This window comes from Scophthalmus maximus, chromosome 9, assembly GCF_022379125.1.
Source record: "Scophthalmus maximus strain ysfricsl-2021 chromosome 9, ASM2237912v1, whole genome shotgun sequence".
NCBI lineage: Eukaryota > Metazoa > Chordata > Actinopteri > Pleuronectiformes > Scophthalmidae > Scophthalmus > Scophthalmus maximus.
Genome location: NC_061523.1, coordinates 10,135,639 through 10,152,879, shown reverse-complemented (window position 1 = coordinate 10,152,879; position 17,241 = coordinate 10,135,639). Strand labels below are relative to the sequence as shown.

The window sequence follows — 17,241 nt, the reverse complement described above, 5'->3', positions numbered from 1 at the left end:
TAGGGAGGATGTCATGATATATTTGGCAAAAAAAAAACTGTGTGTGTGTGTCTTTCAAAGGGAGATTACACCAAATACAGTTTATTTTTAGTCATTCTCATTGGGTGCTCCTGCAAGAATGAATGCACATTTTTAAACACAAGAACAGTGCGGAACAGTCCCACCTGTCCACCCCATCCATCAAATGAACCAACCTTCACAACTGACATCCCCCTGGTTGATATTGAATCAGCTCCCTTTATCATATCCTGCCCCATCATATTTGTCCAACAGAAAATGTAATTGCAGGCCCAGAAAACATCCTACAATTGGGACTCTAAGGTACTAATTTGTGCCAACAAGCAGCAATCAGCTCCTACACTTACACTGCAACAGTAATTTAAATAGATTTAATAAGCCCCAACTGCAAATAATTACAGATTATTTGCAGTTTCCAGACATTTTCTGAATTGGTCTTTGTATGGTTGCACACAACATGAAAGAATAAAGGGCATCCAGCTGGAGTGGTAACACAATACTGATTTTAATTTTTACTTCTTTTAAATCAAGTTCATAAAACTCCCATATCATTCACGCAAAATAAATTAAATATTTTAAAACTAAAGGTAATTAAAGACAATTGATGCAGTTCAGTAAAAATACTTTGACTTAAGAGAAGATTACTTTAATTGTAAATTGATACACGATATACAAATACTATATGGTATGTAGTACTACCAGCTCAAAAGTTCATAATCTAACATCGCAGAGATTTTTTTTTTTTTTTTTACAGAAAGGAAAATTGCAAATGCATTTCTCAAAAAGTGTAGGAAAAAACCCTGTGAGTTACAGAAAAGAAAAGTCAGACATGTGCGAGCCTTTGAGGGCATGAATGACCTCCCTCAAAGATTCAGAAATAAAAAGTCTAGAAACAAAGTGAATGATAATGATAACCCTCACCGTTCTTCTCTCTGTCTCTTTGGGTTTACTATTTCTACCGTTGGTCCATCCGTTTATATAACACCATTAAGACAAGTAGAATTATTAACTTTTCAATATTATCTCCTTACCACCCAACATTTTTTTGGTAGATATCTAACTCAATCTATCTACTCAACTATTTATAGAAATACAAGGGAAAAAAAACTTGTCTTAACCAATGGTACAAGTGCATTACATGCAGATGAACATACTGGTTTCACTGGGATTTAAATGAATCATGGTGATATGCAACCTGCAACAATAAAGATTGAATCAGCACTAAAGTTTGTCAGTTACATTAAAGTGTGAACCGTATAGATGTGATTTATGAGATCCCAACTTTATGCAGGCAGCAGAAATGCCACACAGATGGGCTGTAACTTAGACACTAAGTGGCATATATATTGGTTTTAATAGACTGAGAATTGTCTCCGGCGGTCGAATCCTTTGATTTAGAGCTTTTTACTGCTCCGAGTCTCAAGTGTTGCTTGGTTCACAGTCAACATTACTGGGGATGAATTTGACCTTTATATCTTTTTCTTACTCTGACACCGAGGGTGATGTATAAAAACAGCCTTATCTATACATCTGGTGGAGATGAAGAGGTGTTTCCTTGTGTATTTTCTATAGTGGAACACCCTACACGTGTTATCATGCTCATGTTCTATTACCAGTAAGTTTACTGGTAATAGAACATGACACAAAAGGACTGTATTGTTGCCTTGGTTACAGGACTCAACTCAGTATTATTGCCTGTCTGTTTGGAGCAGTAAAATATGTGTCATGTTACATATATAGTATTATACACACACACATCTGCCAACCACCTGCAAACAAGTTCTTCAAATGTTCTCCGTGATTCTGTAGTTTGTGTGGTTCTTTAGGACTTTTGGAAGAATCCATACATTAAAATCAAACCTGCAATGAAGGACGTGTCTCCCCTTTTGGCAGTGTGAGAAATGCTTTTATCCAAAGCGACTTACAATAGGTCCAAAAAGTGCATTAAACCATGAAGATAGTACATACAAATTTCAAGAATCATGCGTGTACATGAAAAGGTATCAAATCTTTTTTTTTCCTGTTTCAATAATTCATGGGCTAAGGTGCAGTCTGAACATTTGAGTTTTCGGCCTACAACAGAAAGTTTGCAGGGCTTCTGCTGTCCTGATGTCAATGGGGAGCTCGTTCCACCATTGTGTCACCAGGACAGAAAAACAAACGGGATTTTGGTGAGCGGTGGCTGCCCGCCCCTTGCAGTGAGGGAGTCGCATGTACGTGGCAATACAGTAGCAGCCAACCACCTTTTCTGTCTTGTTTTTAAAGCAGCTTCACGTTTTTTGCTGAATCTCCTCAGAGCACTGCCCTGCAGCGTGGACCTGAGACGCAGCCTCGGACAGAGTCTTTGTCCAGCCCGAGTTTGCTCGTATGCAGTATGAAATACCTGTAACTTTTGTCCTGATATGTCGTCCCCCCCGATAAATCCCCCACGTCCTATGAAGGGGGAGCTGAGCAGACGCACGAGGGAGAAAAATGAACTCCGTCAGGAAGCTGGATAAAATTTCCCTGACACACACAACCTTGGTCCAGTAAGAATATCTCTGTATCCTGCCGACATGTGATCTTCTGAATCTATTCGGGACAGCTCGTCTCACTGAACTCTAAACAAGTCCTTTCAAGCTGCATCATTCATCAATTTCAACCCTGGTTGTGGGCTGCAGATGATACCCCACACGCTCAATAGTTCGTTCGCGGACATTTAACGATATGTCCCACTGGCATTCCTCAGACAGCCCACACTGAAGGCTTTTACTAATCCAACGCTTCAGGTGTGGAAAATTTGAAATTCGTCAGGCCAAGCTGATCAAACGCTATTGTTACCATGACAGCGCTTAATCAACATTTATAGTAGGTGAGCTTGGCCGGATTGTAATGACCATTCGTGGCTAGTGAGCATGTAACTCCATCAGCAGAGGAACCTTTTTTTCTTCTTCTTTTTTTTAAGGCTAAATCTGTCTTTGTTTGTGATGATGGTACTGGCAAAGCACTTTTTGCTGATGGAGAGGTTCAGCAGATAAATGATGAAAGGGATTTTCTGAGAACCGCTGTTATGGCTCTTTGAACTATTTTTACTGCCTTATTTTCCATGATTGCTGGGAGGTCCAACTCTTCTAAGACAACCTCTCTGCACAGGCTTACAAAAAATGTTGAGTTTGTTTTTTTTGTTGTACTTTTGGATGTCGATGTTGTACGGTTTAGTAATTGGTTGTCTGAATTCCTCGCCATACAGTTCTCTGATTCTTTGCTGTAAATCATTTAACTCCATATTTTCAAATCCATACTAAGCTAATCCATACAGGCTGATGAGGGGTTTCACACTAAACATAAAATGTTTCTATTTTAAGGAGAAATGAAGCAGGTGGTAAAAACTTATTTAAAAAAAGAGTGGTCTCCCTGTTTTTGCAGTGTTAATTTCTTACTTTGACATTAAAACATCTTTTTTTTTTTTAAATCTGCATGTTCTTAAACTACTATAGTTTTTATTGTTGTGCCTTATTAATTGGATATGACAATTCATTTATTTGGGTTAATTTCATTTCACTCACCTGGTAGCTATTTCAGAATAACACTTTGCCTTTTCTTAGTCATTGCTTGGGGTCCCACCACACTGCCATATGTTTTTCTGTGTTTTTTTCCAAACATTTTTCTTTTTCTTTTGACTTTATCAAAACGTAATTCATTGAGAGGTGTTGGTTGTGAATCTTTGCTGCAAGGTACTGCGAGCTTTTTAAGTTAAGTCTATATATATGCATTTGTTTGTGTAAAAGTCAATAGCAGACAACTCCAATAATATACTACTAGACAATATTTATCAAAGGCTTTTTATTTTTAACCATCCACTAGATTGCCAGAGATTTCTTATGTCCCACTCTTCCACTTTTAAATTTGCCTGATTTAAAAGAGGAATGTCTGATACTGGTAGGAGCATAGAGTGGGTTCATATAGAATCAATGAATATCCATGGTGTTTATCCACAAAATGTCTTGCTGTGTTTAGCAATTCTCATATAATTATGAAAAGTCATTATTAAAAGTCAGAACTAAGGTACAAAGGTTTGTTTTTGTTTTTCCAGTTTTCCATCCACATTTATAAAATCCTCTACTCGGTGTCTTCTTGTACAAAAATATAATCATTTAGTTTTATTTCAGTCCAAATTTAATTAGTCGTTTAGAACACTTTGTCGTAATGTAGTAAAATGAGGGCCTGTGGCAGAATAAGCTTTAGAAATGGCTTAATCAGCAGAGCTGCCTTCTATTATAGTGACATGCACAGGAGTCACGGGCTCAACACACGGAGAGACTTGCCCCAAGAGGAGGCGAAGGCATTTCCTTCAATGAATTGAGGCCATGGCATCAATTCCTGTTGTGATTAAGCTCTGCCGTTGTGGTCAGTGTTCCAATTTTTGTTCAAATTTTACTGACTCTAATATGTTGTATTCAATTTGTCAAGGCTCCGAGAAACTCCTTGTTTTTGTTGGAAATACACCAGTGTCAGTATTAGGTGAGATGTGAATCCTTTTTGACTGTAGACTTCACATGATCTGTGAAAGTTCACCTTCTGAGATAATATTCTACATAATATAATTCATATTTAAATACACATCTGAGAACTGTGTGTGTGTGTGTGCGTGCATGCGTGTGTGTCAGGCAAGCTTCTCGTCAGTTCTGTCCTGCATCGAATTCAAGGCTGTGTCTTTTGAATTGGCTTCATTACTATCACGGCCATCTGTCATTCTGGCAGGTACAATACAGGACTCATGAGTGTGGCACTCAAAAGGAATCTGTGGCAGTTTTATGAAAGACGGCATCTATACAGAACTAATAGCACCTGAAAAAGTTGCCACATTGGATAAAAATACTCACATGGCCTTGAGAACACCCTACAGTCTGTCTTTTGTCAAAACACCACAGCAATACCATGAAAACGCAGTTCGTTTGAATAAAGGTGATTGAGATGATTTTATTAAAGAGATCAAATGACTTTAATCTTCACCCGAAAAGGAACTAAGCCATCTAAAAGATAAAACATAAAATGTTCTACTGATACAAATTCAGAGTTTATTTAAAGTTTATGCCTCAGTTGAAATTTAAGCACAGTTTAAGTCATTTGACTGGAGTGAACTCTTATCTATTACAAACCCTCTTTTCTATTTCCATGAGTGTTACACTGTCTTTATCATGTTATAGACAATGTTTTGGTTTCTCCCGTGCAGGCACTATTTTTTCCAAGTCAAAAACATGACCTCATATTTTCTCCGTGGTGTTTTCTTTTTAGCCATTGAAGTTATTTTCTGTACATGTCACCTGGGACGCTGAGTGACAAAATAATGACAACATTTTTTTTTTGAGGCATAGCAATTTCCCAGAATTGACTGAGCAGGATATGTGCCGTGTGAACAATATGTGCACTCGCCTTGCGATTGGTCTCTGTCAGTACCGTTCTGACGTCTCTCCAAGAATGTGTTCAGACAAATAGATTGAACATCTCACAAACAGACCCTGACAGGCAAAATAAAGATTCAAGCATACTGTACACGTGTTGTCCACTGGCACCTGTTCATGTTCAAACTGCTGCAGCATGAATGCAGTAAGCGGCAGAGATGGAGCACATTAAGAGAAAAGTCAAAATGTGTTCGGTCTGGGTTTCCAAGAAATCCTTTTATACTACAGTATACCAGATTTTAACTGCAGCATAAAGTAGGGTGCTTGTCAATACCTACACATTCAGAAAATACTAGTTGATTAAAGTGTCTTTGAACAGGATGGCTTGCGTGACAGCAAAATCCATTCATTCCATTAATACAGTAACTGTATCTATTTGCATGTCAAATGTCAAAAAGAATATTGAGTTGTGATTTGACAAATACATGTCTCTATTGTTCTTGTTACGTGACACTTGCACCCAGGCAAAATGGATAGTCGGATTTCTGAAGCTCAGTCAATGAAGGTCATTACATTTTGAAAATGTTACACATTGGAAGCATATTGTAAATGTTTATGTGGAATCTATCATGTCTTGTCTATGAAGGACATCCACTGTGGATTCTTTTGGGTGGGCTGAATATGTGCTTGTGGAGGCAGTGGTGTTGCTGCTGTAAATCTCTGGTGATAATTGGGTGGTTCATTGGGTTCGAAAATTAATTTAAAAAGTGACACTGGATTTTTCAAAGTGTGCAAAATGTAACACGTTACCAGTTATAATTTAATGTAAAAACTTCAACAGTCCACAGGGAATTTTGAAAAGCTTTTCCAGCAGAGTAGAAAGTAAGTCAAATCAGCTCCACTTTTACTGGCTGCAACATTAAAGTGATGCACGCATTACTGCATCAATAATCATAATCCAATAATTCATATTAATGTGCCATTTAGAACAATGGGTACTTTAACTCTTAGTTCTTTTACTGAAATAAGATATTGAATGCAGGATTTTTCCCTGCTAGAGTATGGCTATTTTTACTAATTACGTCTTCTGCCCCTTTTGAAAACCAATATTGTTCAGTGAATTGATTAATTGTCATTTTTCTTTGGAATCTGCAAAATTATAATGAGTATTAAACACTTTTACATTAATTAGACCATAGGGTGAATTTATGAATTAAAAAATGGTGGTCAGATCTATTTATAAAATCAATTTCTTTTCTTAAAAATATATTTGTATTTACAAGCAACTTTATCAGATATATTCAAGGTTCATTATTTGATCCTTTTGAAATGTAGCAGAGCTATACAAGGATTGTAAAGTGATAGTACCTTGAAATGTCTTAAAAATTTACTACTACAAGTTACTACTTTATTACAGTAGTTGAGTAAATGTACTTACAACAATACATATATACATATATATATATATATATATATATATATATATATATATATATATATATATATATATATATATATATATATATATATATATAAATGCAGGTTGGATAGCTGTTTGAATATTGGCACTAGAATCCATATGCAGAAGCAAAACTCTTCCAGTGCTCACATTGATCTTGACTAATGATTCTCAGGTAACATTTTCCCGTGGATGATACGTGGCATTTTGAAACTAGGCTCCTCAAATGTTAAGTGTGGCTAGCCTACGTGTTCCTCCTGTTCCTCCTGTCAGATTCTCCTATCACAGTCGCAGAGCAGCACATGGGAAGGGCTGACACAAAAGCAGGGAGTCATAAAACATTCAACATCATTCATGGTCTCCTCTCCCATGCACGCGTAGACAATGTGACATTCAAAACAACAAGAGAATGTCCTTCCAGGAAGCATATCTCAGGAAACTTTTTTTTTTTTTTTTTGAGAATAATGACATGAAAAGGGGAAAAAAACTTGTGGGAAAAATGGTTCGGCTTGACACATTTCTACTGTCACCCATTGTCTGTTGAGGAGGTATATCAAACGCACTCACAATGTTTCACATTTCCAAGCTGTTTCCAAAAGAGTCATCATATTATTCTTTGTCAGGCGTACAGGATTTTGAATTAATAGGATACCATTTTAAGAGGAAAATGAATACTGTATCGAATTTTTTCCGAGAACCACATGACACCTTATTTTAGACATGATTACAAATCTGAAGCGTTTTTCTTTCGATGAGCTTTCTTAACATTTACATTCAAAATGAGAAACAAAATCCATTCCTTATGCAAATGCATCTTGCCAAAAGTCACGTCTGCTCGAAAATGTGTCATTCATTGGGTCCATTTCTCTTCTTTACTCTATTGTTTTATGAGGTCTTTAAAAGGCAAGTGCTACTTTTTCTTCCCCTCACCTATTACAGCACACAGCTGTACGCCAATTCTGTGGGGGGGTGTTACCCTGTGTTCAACTGCTTAAGTGCTAAGTAGTGCGTCTGATGAATTACAAGTCAGTTAGTCCATTTTCCTGACAGAATGCAAATTTATTTATGATCCAAAGACTGGGGGAAAATTAAATCATCATACATTTCCAAACATTCACCGAATGTTTTAGCATAGGAGAATATATTTGGGATGGAAACACATTCTATGAATAAATTGTTTGAATTCCCGTTCCAAACAACTCCAGAGCGAAGATACTCAAACACTGGGCTGGGCTTCTTTCAACCTTCGAGCTCTCGGACGAACAAATAATCTATATAAAAGAGAATCTAATTTTAGAGGGCACGACAAGACATCTCGTTCTTCCTCCAAGTCAGGAGAGTTGTACTTTGAATCAAACACACAAAATCAACTTTCATTTCTGGAGTGTCTTCTTTTGATTTATAGTCAAGGAATAAAATGTTGCCCACTTCATGTGATTTAGTGGTTATCCCATTTTACATTTTCATCAAATCACATTCTCTGGCCATATCTGTAAAATTGAGAAATCATCAGAGCTGAAGCAGTGGGATATTGGAAGTTCAGCTTCATCAGCAGTCTGTGCTGCTGAAATGAGAGACGTTCAGTGGGTTCCTTCACCCCCCCAGTCTCCACCAACCCTCCCCTTCACTTTCTTCCTCATTGTTTTTTGGAACTCGCCATCTTTCACTCTTCACTCAGATATGGTGAGATCACACGGAAGCCATTTTATCTCCATTTGTGCGAAATTATAAAATTATACAAAGTCACAGCCATGCATCTCATAACCCAATCGTAACATTTCTACTCGTGTATTGGGAGCTGCAGTGATTTCTGTGTTACTTAAGTAGAGATGATGATGGCCTTTATAGCACTTATAGATACAATGTGCATATATATATATATATATATATATATATATATATATATATATATATATATATATATATATATATATATATATATATATGTAGACAACAGTGGGAGTAGTAGATGACTTGGCCATGTTGATAATGTAATACCTAGTGTTCCAACTGGGATTTGTTAAGCTCCTTTAATTAAATTCATACACTATTGATCATCATACAGTCATTTTGCATGGTAATTAATGGCTCAAATGCTGTGGCATGCAAATCTGAACCTCAATTTCGTTCTCATTGGACTGCATCCTCATAAGTGGTTTGCAATGTAATATGCAATCCACTGATGGCTTATTAAGATCTTTACAGTCATTTAATCTGAGACTGTGGTCAATTATATCTCTCTGGAGTAGCATTGCAGTTTAATTTGATATAAACAAAACAAGGGCCTGTGAAGCTGTGGTCTTGATGGAAGTTGATACTGCCTCTCTCTCCCTGCACGCCTGTGCTGGAATGCAGACAGTCCAAGCCTGCACTGCATCCTCCTCGGGGGACTGTCTTCGGTTGTTTGTAAACAATAAATAATATTAATTTCACACAGGACACCTTGGTTGGATCAATGATTATCGAGCAGGCGAATCAGTTGTCTTCATAGGTTGCATATGTTGGGCGTTTAATTGCCCCATTTGTGAAAGGACCCGTGAACACAATCAGTTAAACAATCTGTAACATACAAATGAGCCTCATGTTTTCTTAATACTTATCGGCCACTGAATCCGGTCTCTTTGGATCACAGCTGCTGCTCAATACTTCAAGATGATACAAGAGAAATGGCGGCTCATGGTTTCATGATTGATTGCAGGAGAACAAGCTGCCTCAAATCTCAGGATATTACAACTCAAGCCGATGACGGAGAGAAAATTAATTACAACGCCACAAATCGATGAACAACCGAATGTGTCAACTCCCCAAAGAGCTGTGATTGTTCAATGCAGTCTCACTGGGGGGGGCGTAGGGGGCAGGACGCTGGGCCCCAGAGGGGTCAGTGGAATGAACGCTTGTGAAAGAGGTTGACTCAGCAAACACACATCACAGCAAGAAAAAACACACTATTAGTGTCTTTAAAAACTGCTGAAGATAAAGTCCCTCCTTGTTCAAGGAAAATATGCATTTTTATATATTCACTTGCACATCCCCCTTTGAAATGTGTGCAGCTCGGCTGCTTTTATTCGAGAAAAAGAAGCACACAGCGGCAACGGGAAGAGACACACTCCAGCTTGCTCTGCCTGATAGGACACAGAGCCGATTAGCAGAATGAGAGAGATCATTACGAGCAAACCTCACAAGTGACCAGGGCTGAGTCATCCTCTTCCATTTAGCCGCTGTGCCTCTGCCTTCCTTACTCTTTCACATTCACAGTGCCCGTCAGGACTGTCAGGGTTGGATCGTGAAACTGTATGGCTGTGGGGTTGTGCCTTCTCCGCATGCGTGTGTGCTCGTGAATGTGTGTGTCTGTGCTTTGTATCCTACTGTCATTCTGACTGTGACTTTGACCTTTAGCGAGGGATGCTGGATGGGGAGAAGGCTTAATGAGTTTGTATAATAGCTGCGCTCTATCTGAGGAACCATCCATCTACACCAGCCCTGTAATTAGCTGGTAAGACAGTGGTCTAGTTCTGTGCTTCCACTTATTATTCTGCTGACTAGTGTGTGAGTGTGGAGGAATGGATAAGCAAAGACACAGCAACACCCCTCCACCCGACCCCCAACACACGCTCACCCTCTTATTAATAATCTGCTGTCGATTGTGTTAGTTGTAAAAGGCATGGCTGATCACACAGACCCCCCCCCCCCCCCCCCCCCCCCCAGAAGGAGAGGGGAAGCTATTTGGACCATAAGTCACCTCTTGGTCGGAGTTTGCTGACAGGTTTACACACTCATGGGAGCTTTGAGCTTCTTCACCTGTGATTGTCCGTCACTGTTTGTATGGGCCACTGCAGATGACAACACAAAAAGAAAAGAAAAACGAAAAGAAAAGAAGAAAAAAAACACCTCAAGACAAAGCAGAGGCGCATTTAACTGAAAAGTCAATGACATGCAGATGTGATCTGTGCGCATTTGCATGCGAAGCACCGATCTGATTCCCATCGCGCAGGACTGGATGTCATATCCGTCATTTTCATGTACGGCACAGGGGGTTGAAAAGCACATTTGCGAGGATACGGGGGGAAATAATCCCCATTCTGTCGCGTCCTGCCGACGCGTGGTGACTTTAGTCGAAAAATGTGACGGCTAAATGTTTGCGTTAGAGAGAAAAGAAAGATATAACAACAACAATAACAACAACAACGGCGCGCGCTCAGGACGCCCCGTGCCCAGCGAGCGCGCGGAATCCGCTCCTGGTTTTGCTGCTCCGCTCCTCGCGTCGTAGGCTACACCTTCCCTGACTTAAAGATCCAGCATTGCTGCGCAAGCAGATGCCCCCCCCCCCCCCCCCAGCCCCCACACTCTGATGCCAGCTCTTACGATTTTCGCATTCGGAGGAAGGGATTCTGTCGCGCAAGTGGCAAGAAACAAGAGGAAACTGCCTCGACCCTCGGCCTCAGTGACGGAGGCAGAGTTTGGCCACGGAGAGCTGCTCTGGAAGAAATAAGAAAGGGGAGGGGGGGGGGGGGTGAAACAGCACAGTGACACCGGCGAGCGAGCCTGCACTTCATCCTCCACACCTGTGATGCGTTGGTGCCAGCGACGGAGCCGCCACACACCGGGATACTGATCGCCGCGGCGCGGGCAGGAGGATAATGTGTTGTTGAGGGCACAGAAAGACTTGGGCGTTTACTGCTTCAGAGGACACTCTCCGGACCCCGAGAGCAGCCCGGCGTGCCCCTGTTTCTCCTCTTGCCTTCTTAAAACTTCGGTGATCCCAAAAAAAAACCAACAGAAAAGCGCGAAGATGCCCTTACGCGTGGGCCCCTTTGTCCGCTGCAGGCTCGGCGCCACGCTCCTCGCGCTCTGGCTCGTCTTCGCCGGCTTCACCTGCACTGGTGAGTTACCGTGTCTCTCTTCATTGTATCATCCTGATCATGTTTTATCTCTCTCTCTCTCTCTCTGTGTATGTGTGTGTGTGTGTGTGTGGAAAGGCACAGTGAGTGGAACGTCTGCACGTGACAAGTAGTTTGCTGATGGCCAATCTTTATTATTATTGTTTTTGATTGTATTTGCCGACACGCGGCCACGCGTGAGAGAGCACGTTGTGGCCAGTCGTTATTGTCGTCCCCCCCCCCCCGTTTTTAATGTCTCCATCAATACGCCTGCACCACCAAGGTTACACGTGGGAGAGAGTGTGTGCGTGCGGCTTCCAACGTGTCGAGGTTGAAACTTGAGGCCAACTGTCAGTGTCCGGTAGTTGTTGGGGTTTTAAAAAAAAAAAAATTATGTTGCAAATCTATTTATTGGAGGCGTCGCCGTGGAGCGTGTTTTGTCCGCACTGTGGTGGCGGTGCAGGGAAGTTCGAGGCTCCACACCTGCTCGAAAAAGGAGCCGGCGCCCGAGAAAGCTGCGCTGTAGGAGATGTTTGAACGGACAAAGGCAGTGCAGCCGTGAGCTCCAAACACATGCACAACCTCCACTTCACGTTCCCCCGGTTTAATTCCATCACCTCGCCAATAATCTGCTGCTATTAAACCTCGGACCGTGCGAACCCTAGATATTCCCGCAGCCTGGATCCATCCATCCATCCATCCATCCGCCCCGGACCGGACCGGACCGCACCGCACCGCACCGGACCGGGCCGGAGGGGCTCTGCTGCTGGGGGGTCAACTCCCCGATCCTCTCCCCGGCCAGGACTCGTTCCTGCTGCGTTCGCAGTATACGGTGACAGCTTTACGGAGTCGGTGGACGACCTACTCGCACTGATGAGTTACAGTTTATGATGTAGCCTCTTGGCCAGACGCTCGCGATCGCATGCAAATGTGCTCTGGTGCACAAAAAACGAACCCACCGACAGTGGTGGGCGAGCCCGAGCATTCTGACTGGACACAAGTTTCCCTTTTTAGTAGGGCAGCAAATGCTTCAGTTGTGAGACAGCATGCGATGAAGTCTCACAGGATCCTTTCTGTGCAGCTAGATACAAATCCTCATGATAGTATTGATAACATTGTCATTTGATCACTGACCTTTCTGCTAACACAGGTCATGTAGTGCACATTCAAGCCAATCATCTAAATCCATGATTTGATCAGTGCAACCAGTTGCCCCTCCTTGCCCATAATGCATCATTTCACAGATCAGCATTTAGGCTATTTCTTAAAAAAACCAAAAACCCACACTGTCTTTACTAATTCTCCCTGATTTGAAATATCATCCTCACAATGCAACACAGCTGGAAGCTGCTGGTGAGTATCCACAAACAGGAGACTTTCACACATCATTTGCCTTGTGCTTGTTTCCGAACTGTTAACCTTGCTTTGGACAGAAGGCAAACATGTTAGAGTTGGTGTAATTGTGTCTCTTGCTTCAGGACACAGAGATGATGAATTAAGAGGGCTTTTCTCTTGCATTAATTAGTGTATAATTATGAATATATTAGGATTAAATAAACAGTCGTGCTCCGGGGACCTCATATATCAAGCTAAGTAAGTAGCATTGCGGTGGTATTTACAAGTCATTTTATGATGCATGTCGAAACCCATGCATTGCGATAGGGTTTCTGGGTTATATGGGCGGAGGGGTGTGTCAGTGGTTAGGCGATGTTGCCCTGCCGCAAGAACTTCTTCCCTTGTGCGCTCGGTTTCCTCTGGATGCTCTGGTTTCCTCCCACAATACAAAATTCTGCAGCTGTAGGTCAATTTTAGGGCCCCGAATTCCCGTAGGTGTCATACTGTTTGTTTTCTTTGTTTCTCTTTGCCCTGTGATAGACTGGCATTCAGGCCAGGGTTTTTCCCCTGCCTTTTGCTCAGTGCATGCTGGGAAATGCTCCCAGTCCTCCCGTGACCCTGAATAATGATGAGCCAGTTCAGAAAACAGATGACGCAGGATTATAGGAAACACGTTTTATTCTTTCTTTCCTGTTCACATCTCTGGGTAGACCCTTTTTCTCCTTGTCTCAGTCTGTCACTGTCTATCACATGTTAGGTCGGGACAAGCATCCTTATAAGCTCCCATCACAGCTTACAGGCTACTTTTATAGGACAAAGTGAGTTCCAGAAATGGATCAAAATGTAATTTGCTCGCCAATTCTTCCTACATCAGGGCCGGGACAGTCTCGGCTGAGATCAGTTAAGTTATCCTCTGTAGAGAGGCAAGTTGCTGACTCTGCATTCATTGGTATCAAAAGCCGACCTGTCTTTTTTGCAGGGAAACATAACTCAGTCAGTAATAAAGGAAGGCCTGTCAGTCTAGATTCGAGCGAGGTGAGCACTTTCCCTTTCGCTGTGTTGTTGAGTGATCTGACGGACGGGACAGAAAGGAGAGGTGGGCTTTCAGCCTCAGGAACAGAGCCGTGCTGCACACAGGCAAAGCAGAACAAGAATTTGCATACGAGCACTTCTGCTGCATGTGTTGGGTGTAAGTCTGCGGATTATTCCACCTCCTGTTCTTTCCCGTTCACTTAAACTTGCCTGTCAGTCTGTTGTTAGTTCTTTTGTTACTTCCTCAAGAAAAGATAATCCACACAAAAAAAACCCAACAACGCAGCTATCAGTGCAGAGAGAACAAAAATCCTGAACTTTTCTTTGTTTTCCCCTCTGCCCAGTGAGAGTGTTGCCAAGCGATTGTTGTCTGGTTCAGCGAGGGAGCATGGGATTTGGTATCAGGCGCCTCCCTACTTGAGTGAACAGTCACCTCAGAGCAATTTCCACGGGGTGTAAACCTTGTGATGATGCAAGGAGATGGCCATTAACTGACAACAAGCAGAAATCTATTGCATAATACAGTCATTGCGACTTCCCATTTCTTGGTACCGTAATATCAGGGATGTTCTTCTGCCAGTTGTCTCATAATTGTAATGTAAATCATCTCGGAGTTGTCTTTCCCAAACCCAGTTTTTGTCTCTCCTCACTGACTCACTAAAGGATGCGATAAGGAGAGCAAAAGCTGAAATTAACATAATTTATTGGGGGAAATTGCCTTCTGGTCAGACAAATTTAAAACCACTTTGTTTCTGTCCCATAGCTAATGCATTGCAAATGATCGCGATGTATTTGCAGGGATATGTTTTTTTACAGTCAAGTGATAATTTACTACCAGAAAGAGTTTTCGTTCCCTCTAGTCATGAGATATGAATTCAGATGACAGGCAATGGGAACATTGTGGGGGAGGGAAGATTTGGTGTAAAATTATTTATTTTCTCAGCTGCTGATACTTGCCCAGTAAATTAGCATGATATACAAATGCAGAAATTATCATGAAAGGAGGCAATTAGAAATAAAAGCAGGGTTAAAAGAAAACTTAAATATGACTCCTCAGGAGTACAAATGCTTGTCATGAATTTTATGCTGCTTATAGAATTTGAATTGGACAATATCATAATGAAAAAGAGAGTTGGAGTTGCTCATTTGCAGGACTGATCAAATATATTACATTTCCAATTCTCTTTCCAATCATGTTAATTTGTTTGTATGAAATAACACAAATTAATTAAATCAATCTTCTTCCTGTCCAAGTTTTGCCAAATGTAATTTCTTCAGTCAGAGTTACATTGATTAATGGAGGCAGAGATAATAGTTCAGCACAAATGAATAAAAGGTAAACAGTGCATGTCAACACAGGTCAGGTTTAAGCAGTCGAGGAGCACGCTCCATTTAATGACAAATGCCCGGGCGCCTTATCTTTCACAAGGCTGTGTCCCTGCGCTTATCATTTGCACATGGCAATCTTGAGGAGGAGTCTGTTGTCGAGGACACATGGAGGATGAACCTCGCGGAGGGGAGGAGTTAGCCGTTCTTTTCTGCAGTCTGTGCTGAGGCCCTGCAAAGGCACTACATCTCTGTCAAACTCTGCCCTTTTGTTTCAATTACCCTATTTCTATGATTCAGGTCTGTGGGAGAGCGCTTAGGGGTTGAAGTTGGGCTATTTCCCCCCTGAAATGCGGCACACCATAGTCACTATCAGTGCTTTTCTATCTAGGTAGCACAAAATTGACCTTTCAACTCGGATGTGGGATGAGATTACCCTATGTCTCAATGGGAACCTGGACCATAATTCACAGAAGGGCACAGCATCTGACATGGTATCAGCAGTTGGGAAATTGCCCCCAAATCTCTGCTGTTGTATGTCACTTGCTGCTAACCATCCCATACAAGCGGCCAACCTCGTATATCCGAGGGCCACCAATGAGCGGCAGGGATAAGCTTGTTTCCGAGTGTTTCCCTGGAGGGTTTAATCAAATGTTCGTTTCCCTGGGTCATCTCTTCCTCTCTCACACTCTCATGGTGAGAAACAACTTGCAATGCTGACCTTGAACCTTGGATGCTACAGTACCTTGACACTTGCTGCTGTTGTTCCCTTCTCCCGAACCACTCGGCAATGATTTGGCTAACTGCTGTTAACCAGAAAACGGATATGGTGGACAGTTGCTGTGCGGTAGTATTTGATGCTTTATATGCGCGAAGATACTTTTCTTGTCTTTCTTTATAGTGTCCATGATGTGCTGTCTGGTTGCTGATTTGAACAATAAGAATGGTGGCATGTTGGGAGATGTTCCCAGGTCTTTCCAGTCTTCCAAGTGATCAATATTTTTCTCCAAATGGTTAATTGGCCATCAGTCACTGTCAGAGGATGTGCTTAGAAACCCAGAGGTGTCTCAGTGCAGCTCATAATAAGAGAGTGTCCAGTCCTCTGGGTCCTCTCCTGGCCTTTACTTTAGACCAGGTGGTGGCTGGGGAAGGCGGGTTTGAATGCAATATGGAGAGCCATGGATTAATAGTTCCTTAGTGAGGCCTCCAGGGAGCGATGTGAAAGCCACTTCCACTTCATCATACAGTGGACTGGATGGAAAGTCAACAGAGCTCGTGGTGAGAAAAAGAACTTTGAAATGGTGTGAAGGTCATTTGATGTGAGCTGGTATTTGGCGTATCAATTCATTTTACATGTGTTAAATTGTTTATTTTCTCATTCATTTCAACACATTTTTGTGGCAGCTAAGTTTACTGCACATATATAGGTCCAGAGTGAAGCATCTGCATACCAACAGATTGCTGTAATATTAAGGAGAAGTGAGATCATTAGAATTTTCACGGGACTGTTTTTCAGAAGCCTGTATCGTCGAGTTATAAGATAATGAAACTTTTATCTGCCTCTTCAGCCTTGAAGAAAAACAAACACACCTCCAACATAATGTATGGCTCATTGTTATGCTTACCCTTGTTTAGCATGGCATGTAAAAGACCTAATTAGAAAACTCCTAAGGCTACCAAGACGACAGCCCTGCTGGCGCTTGATTGGCAAGGGTATCTGAGGGAGGTCTGGCTCAGCCTGAGCTAGAATTTGTCATCTTGAAGTGATTTTGTTGACAAGACAGGAGGCACAGTGACCTTTCCTAATTATGTG

At 41.5% G+C, this 17,241-nt stretch overlaps 1 protein-coding gene across 4 annotated transcripts in view; it reads left to right on the top strand.

Annotated features, from left to right (window-relative positions):
• Positions 1-11,186: 11,186 nt before the first annotated feature.
• unc5a (unc-5 netrin receptor A) overlaps positions 11,187-17,241 on the top strand; it is a 126,247-nt gene continuing 120,192 nt past the window's right edge. For 2 of the 4 annotated variants that reach the window (XM_035649684.2, XM_035649683.2), the window contains exon 1: positions 11,187-11,738. In XM_035649684.2, coding sequence (XP_035505577.1) covers positions 11,648-11,738 — 91 coding nt within the window. In that variant the 5' untranslated portion in view covers positions 11,187-11,647. The remainder of the gene's footprint in view (positions 11,739-17,241) is intronic. The other 2 variants (XM_035649686.2, XM_035649685.2) reach the window with 1 other exon arrangement.